General features: G+C 44.4%; 1 protein-coding gene across 5 annotated transcripts in view; it reads left to right on the plus strand.

Moving 5' to 3' along the window:
- Positions 1–10,298, plus strand: part of Myef2 (myelin expression factor 2) — a 40,581-nt gene that overhangs the window by 29,046 nt on the left and 1,237 nt on the right. For 2 of the 5 annotated variants that reach the window (XM_004639020.2, XM_023724054.1), the window contains 5 exons: positions 1,402–1,470; positions 1,736–1,834; positions 2,107–2,178; positions 4,354–4,562; positions 4,641–4,692. In XM_004639020.2, the coding sequence (XP_004639077.1) occupies positions 1,402–1,470; positions 1,736–1,834; positions 2,107–2,178; positions 4,354–4,562; positions 4,641–4,692 (501 nt within the window). Of the gene's footprint in view, positions 1–1,061; positions 1,113–1,401; positions 1,471–1,735; positions 1,835–2,106; positions 2,179–4,353; positions 4,563–4,640; positions 4,693–10,298 lie in introns of all 5 variants that reach the window. The other 3 variants (XM_004639019.2, XM_023724053.1, XM_004639021.2) reach the window with 3 other exon arrangements.

The raw sequence follows: 10,298 nt of genomic DNA on the forward strand, positions 1-10,298 counted from the left end.
GGTAGCTATTTGACAGCTTCCTTGGACTGACCCTTAGTTTATGTTGAGAAATGGCTTTCAGCCTTTTTGGTGCTAGGGCCTTTTTATAGTCTTAAAATTTGGTGAGAACCATAATAGCAGTATGAGTTACATAATAATTTTGTTTTTCAGTGTTTTCTGTATTATAGAAATGTTAGAAATATAAAAATATACAGATGTGTTTAAAACTAGCAATAAGTTATTTTCCATCTATATAACGAGATCCATTATTTTTCACATAATTTTTGAGACACCATAATTTTAATTAAAATAGAATGGAGAAAGTGGCATTTGTCTTTTTGCGTCTTTAGTGTCTGCGAAGTCCGAGGTCCCTGTGCTGCGATAGCTACCTCTGCATTCAGTTTGTGGTGATACCAGGCACGTGTAGTCTAGAGAAGTGCACCCGTGCTTGGGGGTGGAGGGGAGCAGCGCAGGTGATGTCCTTAGCGCTTGGTGACTGAAGGAGTTCTGATTGCGCAGACCCTCCAGGATCCCCAGACTGCACATGGAGAATCACTTTTTCATTGATGGACCAGTAAATACTGTCCAAGTCCTGTTTTTGTTGAGATACCGCAGTCGTGCTGTCAGTTACGGTGGCCGCTGTGGTGATCGCTGTGCTCTGACACTCACGCCGTCGAGCCGCGTCCTCCTAAACACGTAATGCTTGTATTCTTTCGCTCACGTAACTGGCATGTTCAGTGGAGTCTGTGCCTTCTGAATGGATCTTTAAATCTGCTCTGTAGTGACATTGCTGTTTCTGTTCTGGAAGTGAGCGATTCCCTACATCTAGGTATTTTCTAGCTGAATGTTGCAGATGTGGCCAGTGAATTTTAGTTTTGGTCTAATAAGTGCTTCAAAAGGCCCTTTTGAACCCTAGACGACTGGTGTGGAGCAGCACTTTCAACTGCTCCAGTGTGTCCCCTTGCTCCTCTGGTGTTGCACTGTGGCCAAACCAGTGGTATTCGTTTTGCAAACATGCATTATGTTATTCTTTAGTCACTAAAGCAAGGTTTACTGAAAGTACGTACTGTATTTTATTTGAGGTATGGGAATGGATGGTCCAGGTTTTGGAGGAATGAATAGGATTGGAGGAGGTATGTATAAGCACTTACTTTTTGCATGTACCTATTACAGTTTTTAATGAACTAGAAACTGTTGAGAATTCTAAGAAAAAAGTTACGGTTCATTGTTAGCTCATGTTCTAAAGGCTGCTAGCAGAAAAACTGAGTCCGGTTCATGCTCAGGGGAAGGTGATATGTTAACAAGTAGCTGCACAAGGTCGGGTGGATGACACACCTACTGGTGAGGCCTAGCATTTACAGAGTGTCCCCTTCAGCTATATAATTGACAGTAAAAATCTCAACATGTGTCCTTATTTCATAGGAATCGGGTTTGGTGGCCTGGAAGCAATGAATAGCATGGGAGGATTTGGCGGAGTGGGCCGGATGGGAGGTACGTACCTGTATGCGGGGAAACCCTCCCTGCATTAACTGCTTAGGAAGGAGGGGCTCTGTGGGTCTTAGAAGCCACAAGGAGCCAGGACCTGGGGCCATTGTGGTGAGGTGGGTGCTCGTGAGGGGTGTGGGCTGGGGTGGGGGTTAGTCAGCTTCGCACTTTTGACTTCGCTCTCTTCAGCTCAGCTTTAGATTTTTTCTTCAATGGCTTACATGCACTGATGTACTTGAAAAAGGGTTCATCTGTTGCGTGATCTTTTCAGAGCTGTACCGTGGTGCGATGGCCACTAGCATGGAGCGGGACTTTGGACGTGGTGACCTTGGACTCAATCGAGGCTTTGGAGATTCTTTCGGTAGACTTGGTAGGGCTGGCTGTATACTTCTTTCCTTTTCTCAGGTTTTATTCTCAGAAATTGTCCTCATTTTGTGAAAAATCGTAAATTTATGTTTCATTTGACCGAAGAAAATTATTTAGGAATTTTAATGTATTTTTTTCAATAAGAAATTTGAACTCTATTTCCAGAATACTTTATAATTTTCAGTTACTGTGTATCTTCTGAGAGAATAGTACCTTGGGAATTTAAAAGTTTCATTATTTAAATTAATTAGTATATTATCTTTCCATCCTGTTTAGGCAGTGCAATGATTGGAGGGTTTGCAGGAAGAATAGGAGCTTCTAACATGGGTCCGATAGGATCTGGAATCAGTAGGTTTAAATTTTACTGGAATTTATTCAGTGATATTTGAGTGCTTGCAACGATTCTGCAAGTGTAGTTATTGTATCATGGTAATATTTTGCACATCTATGTTAATGCTTTGACATAATTCAGGAAATTTGGAGTTATTAAGCCAAGGTTTCTGTTTGACATTTCTAAATTAACTCTGAATTGTACTTCTTTGATATATCTAAACTAATACCAGAGAATGTATTAACTATTAGCCAATCCAAGCACCATCTTTTCCCCCAAGGAATCTGGTCTATCTCAGATGACGTGTCAGGAGCAATTTTTGTTTTAGCACCAGCCCAACTTCATTTTATTTTCTGTAACAGCTGTTAGTGAGTAGCTCTTTCTGTCTGAAATGCGCTGTCTCGTGGGGGACACAGACAACGCCTTGACACCGTTGGAAGGGGAGGGCTCTGGGTGAAGGAGATGCGGACCACTGCTCGTCTTCCATCTGTGATGGAACGGAGCGTGGGTGAAGCTCTGGAGGCTGTGGCATCTCCCCTTGCCCGTTTACCACATTTCAGGCCTTTTGTGAAGCCTTCTCGTAGAGCTTAGCTTTCGACCGCCGGTGCCTTGTCTGTGTGAATGCTCTGTACTTTTAGAATGCTTTAGTTGATAGAAGTTCATAAGCAGGTAGTACAACCAACTTGAACTCAAATATTCAGATATGTGAATTCTAAAATCCTGTGAGCTGAAGTCACTTACTTCTGTTGTACCTTTCTCATTTCCTCCTTGTCCCATAGCCTTCTTTTTCTGTTAATCATAAGTTCTGCACTCATCTCTTTTATCTCAGTGTCTGTACTTATTGACAGAAAGCCACTTTGAAGGTAATGTTAATTTTTAGATTTTTTTTTTTTTTTTTTTTTTTTTTTTGGTATTTCAGGAAAGGGTCTACAGGGTCTTCAGGGTCTCACTACTAGATTGGACTAAGTAATCTGCCTGTTTACAGCCTCCTAAGAGCTGGGATTACAGGCATGTGCTACCATGCCTTTCTTAAGTTCTCAGCACATTCTGTGGGCGGGGCTGGCATGGCAGGCCCTGGGATTGAACCCTAGCTGCTATGCTCTGCCTAAGCAGGCGCTTCAGTCCACTGAGCTATTTGGCAGGCCCACTGTCACTCTTTTAAAGCTATTTTATTTATTTATTTATTTATTTATTTATTTATTTTGTATTTTAGGGGAAGGGTCTACAGGGTGTTCAGGGTCTCACTACCAGATCGGACTCGTAGTGATCCTCCTGTTTACGGCCTCCCAAGAGCTGGGGTCACAGGTGTGCGCCAGCACGCCCAGTCTCAGTCGTGCCATCTCGGTGTGTTCCAGGTGTGGGGCCAGCATGGCAGGCCAGGGCATTGAACCCCTGGGCCCTGCACTTGCTTGCAGGTGCTTTAATCTGCTGAGCTATTTGGCTGGCCCTTAGAATTCTTACATATGGGAATATTTGGTATAAGAAAAAGGACTAAGTTTTGAGCACCAATATGACTGGAAAAGTTAAAAGAGGAGAGGGTAGGCTGTAAGCGATGCGCAAATGTGAGTGGATGTGAGCCGGCAGCTAGGTCCGCAGGCTTTGGCTAGTGGGAACAGTAGCATGTTTTGTTGTTCCTCTATATGTTCTGTGTAGCGATTGTGTTTAAAAATGTTTTTATGATTATTAGTAATTGATACCAAAAGAGAAATTGGGAAAGAGATGAAGATATTGAGGGGAAAGATGAGAAAAAGGATGTTATGAAAGAGGAAAACGAGTGGTGTGTGTGCTGCAGTTGTGGTAATTGGAGTTTTCTCTACACAGCTTTATTCCAACAGTAGGCTTGCCAATGCAAGATCTCAGGGAGGATTCAAACTGTAAAAAAGTGATTGCTGGAGGATTTATATAATATTTTATGGCCAGAATATAATTTCGTAAAGGTATATATGTATAATGTGCATAGTAGCTAGAATTAAGATTTCTCAACTAACCAAATGTGTACTAACATTCTCTTCCTTGGAGAATAATTATGCTATCTGATTTTGTTTATATGTTATCTAGTTATATAAATGAATTTATTCCCTTTTCTCAAAAAACGATTCTTGGTTTTCTTCCTTTCTCCTCTTCCCATTTGCTTCTTTTTCTGCACCCGAACCACGAAATGACCCCACCTTGCCTCCTCGGTGAGAGTGAAGGCGGTGGCATGGGCGGCATGAGCAGTGTGGCTGGAGGCATGGGCCTGGGCCTGGACCGCGTGAGCTCCAGCTTCGACAGAATGGGCCCGGGCATCGGCGCCATCCTGGAGAGGAGCATTGACATGGACCGTGGATTCCTGTCCGGGCCTGTGGGCAGCGGGCTGCGCGAGAGAGCGGGCTCCAAGGGCAACCAGATATTCGTCAGAAATGTAAGAAGGCCCCAGGAGAGGATACTAAAAATCTTTTCCCCCTCGTAGATGTGGTACTAATACCTCTTTTCATTCTAGCTGCCTTTTGACTTGACTTGGCAGAAACTAAAAGAGAAATTCAGTCAGTGTGGTAAGTATGCCAATGACTGCAGACATATTGATATTTATTATGAAGGAAAATTGCTTTCAAACTTTTAAACACTGCCTAGCCTCTGCACCTGTCCCTGTGTCTGTTTCTAGGGAGCCTGTGTAGTGTGCCAGGTCGGGTCCCACTTCAGATAGTGACCACTTTGCTATCTTCTGACTCGCAGCATTGCAGATTGCTAGTAGCAACCAATGTTTAGGGCATATTCTATTATTGTCTCCTGGCAGTATAAAAAAGCCTTGTTATGTCACCTGATCTTTAAAAGCCTAATACATCATCATCATTTACATTAAAAAGGTTTTTCCTTTTGAGGAATCTCAGCAACGGCAGAGCACAGGGGTGTGCGGTGGGATGTGGCACACCTACCCCAGTGCTGGTGTGCTGGCGGTAAGAGTCCTGTAGGTGAGCCCTGTCCTGCCTGTCCCGGAGGTCCCCCGAAGCGTCACTGCCGGGGCGGGGTGCGTTGCGGCGGTTCTTGGTTCCTTGACAGCCTGCAGAGCCCTGTGCTCCTGGGTCTTGGGGTGGCAGGTGTGGTCTGCCGGATCCTCCGATATGTCATATGTACCTTGCTGTAGAGCAGTCAGACACCCTGGTCCACACAGCAGGCACAGCAGGAGTCTGCCTTGGATGTTCTCACTCCGTGTACTGATTTTCTTCTTTACACTAATGTAAGGTTGGTTGTCTTTTTAAAATACAAATGTAAAAATTCAGGGAGGGAAGTTTAATATTTATTTTTAAAAAAGTTGTTGAAAACAAAAATCAGCTAGTGAGTTGTCAAAGGGAGCACATTTACCAGAACAAGTCTTCAGTCCTGGCCACACATCCTAGGGCCACAGAGTGCTGTGGGACCTTGGTGCAATGAGCAGTTGTGATTGGAGGCGAGCTGTTGAAGCGCTGTCCCTAGGAGAAGGCGGTGTGTCGGGCAGCGCAAATGAAGCCGCACAGGTAGTGGGCACATTGGACTGGGAGCTGCGGTGTGAGCACGCTGAGTGGGCTCCTGGACCCTAGGGGCAGCCGTCTGTCCTCCATGGCTGGCTGTGAGCAAGGCACCAAGCAAGTGCTCGTGTGTGGGGGGGGGGGGCTTCTGCTGGTGTGGCTTTGTTGGAACTGAAGGGCTGTTGTTATTTTCTGCAAGGAAAATATCTCCAAGTCTGCATTTAAAAATTAGTACTATAATTTTGTTAACTTTTTAAAAAAAGTCTTTCATTTATTTATTTGTTGGCACAGGGTCTCGTGGACTCATAGTGATCCTCCTGTCTCAGCCTCCCAGTGCTGGGATTACAGGTGTGCACCACAACGCCTGGTTTTAGTGACCAGCGCGGTGCACCCTGGGTTCTGGGGCTGGCACAGCATACCATACCAGGGATTGATCCCAGGTCCTTGTGCTTACCAGGCAGGCAGGCAGGCCACTGAGCTATCTATCTCCTGAGGCCTTTACAGTAATTTTAGCTATCAAAAAATGGTGGTTATGGGCTGACCAGATAGCTGAGTGGACTAAAGCTCCTGCTTAGGCAGAGTGAGCTGCCGGGTTTGATCCCTAGAATGCTGTGTGGGCCCCACCCCCCAGGGCATGCTGGGATGGTGATTGAGACGGGGCGTGGTGGTGCAAACCTGTAATCCCAGCATTTTTTGGAGGCTGAAAACAGAAGAGTCACTATGAGTCCAAACTATATAGTGTCCAGTCTGCTACATAGTGAGACCCTGTAGACCCTGTCCTAAAAATACAAAAAATAAAATGATTATTCTTTTACTTTATCATTTTAGCTCTAGCATACTAGTTTGATCAATGTATGATAAGATTGCTCTTGCCTCTTATTTTCAATGCTTTTTTTGGTGATGCCAGGGATTGAACTCTGGACCTTAAGCTTGCAAGGCAAGCACTTATACCACCGAGCTGCCTCCCCAGCCCTTTGACTTTTCATTTTCAATTCTGTTGTATGTGTGTGACTTTTAGATTTTTCCATTAGGGCAGTATGGTACTTGCCCAGTTTCCTATTGTTATGGTTTGTGTCTGGTTGTCTCCCCAGTGCCTCATGCAGTTCTGGGGCAAGGACTTTTAGAGTTTAACTCATGATCCACTGGGATTGTGGGTAATCTAAGCCTGGGATTGTGGGTTTTAGTACTGCTGGGATTGTGGGTGTGTATGCTTCCCCCAGCCTGGGGCAGAGAGCTGGGATGTAACGTAGGAGAGACAGAGAGACAGACTTCCTCTCTGTCGCCACCCTCCTCCATTGGCTCCTCTTCTTCGTTGCTACCACCGTGAGCTGCTGCCCTCTGACTGTGCCGCTCCGCCTCGGAGCCAGCTGAGTCTGGACTGAAAACTCCAGTGACTGTGAGCTAAACACACCTTTTCTTTCATGTTGGGTGTTGGGGATTTGTCCCAGCGACGGGAGAAGCGTAACTGAGAAACCTATCATCTTCCCGTCTTAAACCTTGAATGGCCTTGATGCAAAGGGAAGCTATAATCACACAGAATGAAGGAAGGGTCGGCTGTTGGTGAGTAGGGATATTACCTGGCTAGTGTGAAGCCCACCACCCATTTTTCTGCCACATCACTTTATGTTTCTGCGTACCTTAGAGGGCTTTCTTAGAATGGGATGTTTCCTTTAACTTGATGCAGGCCAGTATTAGGTTCTCTGGCAGCAGAGAGCCCTGCTGTTTTGTTCTCCTGACTCCAAGGTGAGTAAGTACACTCGGACTTGCTTCCCAGTGAGAGTCTGGGGCTAGTCTGTGCGTCTCCCTAGGGCTCGGCCAGGGAAGGCACCACACTGAGCTCCTCAGCTAGGACATGTCTCCAGTGCTTCACTGTCCTCAACGGGGCCGTCACGAAGGCTGAGAAAATGTTATTTGATGGGTTATAGTACCCTCAATACACCATTTTTGCAGCCTTTATAATTCAGGAAAAATGTTTCAGATCTCCTTAACTGTAACAATATAAGTGAGCATAATTGCTCTTTTGCAATTTTTTCTAGTTCAGTCAACTCCCCAAAGGAAATGTTTTTGAGCTCAAGCTCATAGGACAGCCATTATTCCTACAGCAAAACAGATCTTTTCATGCTGCCTTATCCAGTTCCTCAGTGATGTGCATCTTTAAGAAGGTTTAAAGCAGGTCCAGGTTGCTGCCTCAGTGGTGGCCCCGTATTGATTCAGCTGCTGCTGCTGGGCTGCTCAGGCTCCTCTGTGCTCTGTGTGCCTGTGCTGGGGCACCACGCTGCAGGAAGCCAGTTCTCAGGCATCCCTGCTGCAGGCCATGTAAGCAAACATTTGCTACACAGACTTCTGGGATGTAGTGATGTCACTGCTCGCTCACTGCAGAAGGGAAGCGTGGGTAGGTTTTTCGTCAGCGCTAAACTACTTCAAAAGTGGCAAGTAGATTTTAAAATACAATAAAGGTAATTATAAGAGAAAAATAAGGTCTGAGGAAAATTCATTTATGGAGGCACTTTGTATTGTTTTTAGAGAAACAGTAAAAGTTTAATTTTTTTGCTTTCATAATAATTATGCTGATTTAAATAATTTAAATAATAATGCAGATTATAATAATTCTGATTTTTTTTTTTTTTTTTTTTTTTTTTGCAGAACTGGGGATTGAACTCAGGCCCTTGCACTTGCCAGCCAAGCGCTTATTCTATTGAGTTATCTCCCCGGCCTGCATTCTGATTTTGATGTTTTCTCCTATGGTTATGTTCCAGCATTCCTTAGTAGATTTTATTGAAGCATTCATTCACTTATAAATGCTTCAATTTGGTATATTCTAAGGTTTGTTCCTGTAGCAGTATTTCCCAGTGTGTACGCTGTACACGTTAGCAGGCTGCGTTCAACCAAGCAGAAGGGTTTCTTCTACTGCAGGAGAAGTAGAATTTGCATAAGCACCAGCTGAGCAGAGCGGTGTGCAGGGGCGTGTGCCTCATCTGCTCTGCTTCTGAAGCGTCAGGCCCGGCTTCGTTTTCACAAGAGATCTGTAGATGTTTACATCAGCCAAGGAAATACTGAGACCATGTAAAGAGGAGAAAGTTTTTAAGTAAAATTAGAATAAGGGGAAACCTGTAACTTTAAAGCCCTTGAATGTTCTTTATAGCCCTCTTCAAAATCCTAGGAAGGCATTGCCATTTACACAGGTATGCTTCTTTAATTAAACTTTCTACTTTTTAGGGTGCCAGTATTCAGGATACTAAGAAGACTCTGGAGGTTGCTCCATATCCATCTTTAAAGTTTTAAAAAACATGTATATATCCTAGTTTAATTTTGTTAAAAAATGTATTTAGTACAGGGTTTACAAGGTCTCACTACACAGATCAGACTTTAGCAAGTCTCCTGTTTTCAGCCTCCCAGGCACTGAGATTACAGACGCACCACCCTGCCCAGTCTCAGTTGCTGTCTCAGTGTGCCGGGGTGGGGGTGAGGGGCTGGCACCATAATTTAATTTTATGACATAGACTAGGGACATAGCTCAGGTGCATACTGCCTGCCTAGAAAGTGCAAGGTCCTGAGTTCGATTCTGGTACCATAAAAAAATCAAACAAAAACACTAATATTTACTAAGGAAATGTGATTGGTGTATTTAAAATTTTTTGTTTTCAATTTTTATCAGTTGCAAACTAAGTATTATTTGGATCTCTTTTTAACACCAGAGTGCATTTCTCTGGGCTCTAGTCTGTTCTGTAACTTATAACACATCTAAGAACTGGTGGCCACATAAGATCATGGTTTTGCCTCAGTATGACATTATCTTAAACCTTGTAGTGTCCTGTAAGAGAACAGTTGACAGCCAGTTGGCTTTTTTAAAAAAATGCAGCAGTAAGAGGAGGATGAAGGGCCCAGAGTAAAGTAGTCAGGGTGTTGCAGGCGGGAGGTGGTGCAGCTTGGGGGCCATCTTGCTCCTGCCCTGAGGGTAAAAGTTCGTCCCCTCATCTGGAAAGGACTTGTGTGGCTTTTTGACAAGAGCTCCCCTTCTGGCTCCCCTTTTCCTTTTTGTTATTTTATAGAACTCTGTTTGTCTGTCTGGAGTAAAGTTAGCCCACGTAGTGTGGCAGCTGCAACCCTTGAACGCCTCTGGCTCGATGTCCATGGTCACCATCTGCCTCGGCGAGCTGTTGGGCCAATCCCATGTCGCAGGTGCTGGAGTGCAGCTCCTGCGTCTTACCCGTGTGTGACTGCTAACAGCGCCCCCTTTACCTCTGGACTGTCCTGGTTTGGATGAAGAATTTTATGGCCACATTGTCTTTTGATAAATTATACTGATTTACTTCAAATACGAGTACCTAGAGTTAGTAACACTATTCACTCTGTAAGGAACAGCTCTCTGGTTTTCTTCCTTTTTCCTGAAGCTTCTCTGAGGTTCTTTGTGCTGCGAATATTGCTGATTCTTACCTTTATTGATTTATTCTGTCTGTAACATGTTTGATTCCATTCTTAAGACTTGGAGCCCAAATGGTGATACCGAATGAGCGGGTTTGGCACTCAGGTTGAAAAGTACAGTTGGTAGAATTCTTTTGGCCCCAGAGAACTTAGATTTGGGGGCAGTCACCCTTATTTATGGGGCATGAAGTAGTAAAGGGGATAAAAGGGAAGACGAGTCATCAGGAAGACCA

Source organism: Octodon degus, unplaced genomic scaffold (assembly GCF_000260255.1).
Source record: "Octodon degus isolate 3935 unplaced genomic scaffold, OctDeg1.0 scaffold00105, whole genome shotgun sequence".
NCBI lineage: Eukaryota > Metazoa > Chordata > Mammalia > Rodentia > Octodontidae > Octodon > Octodon degus.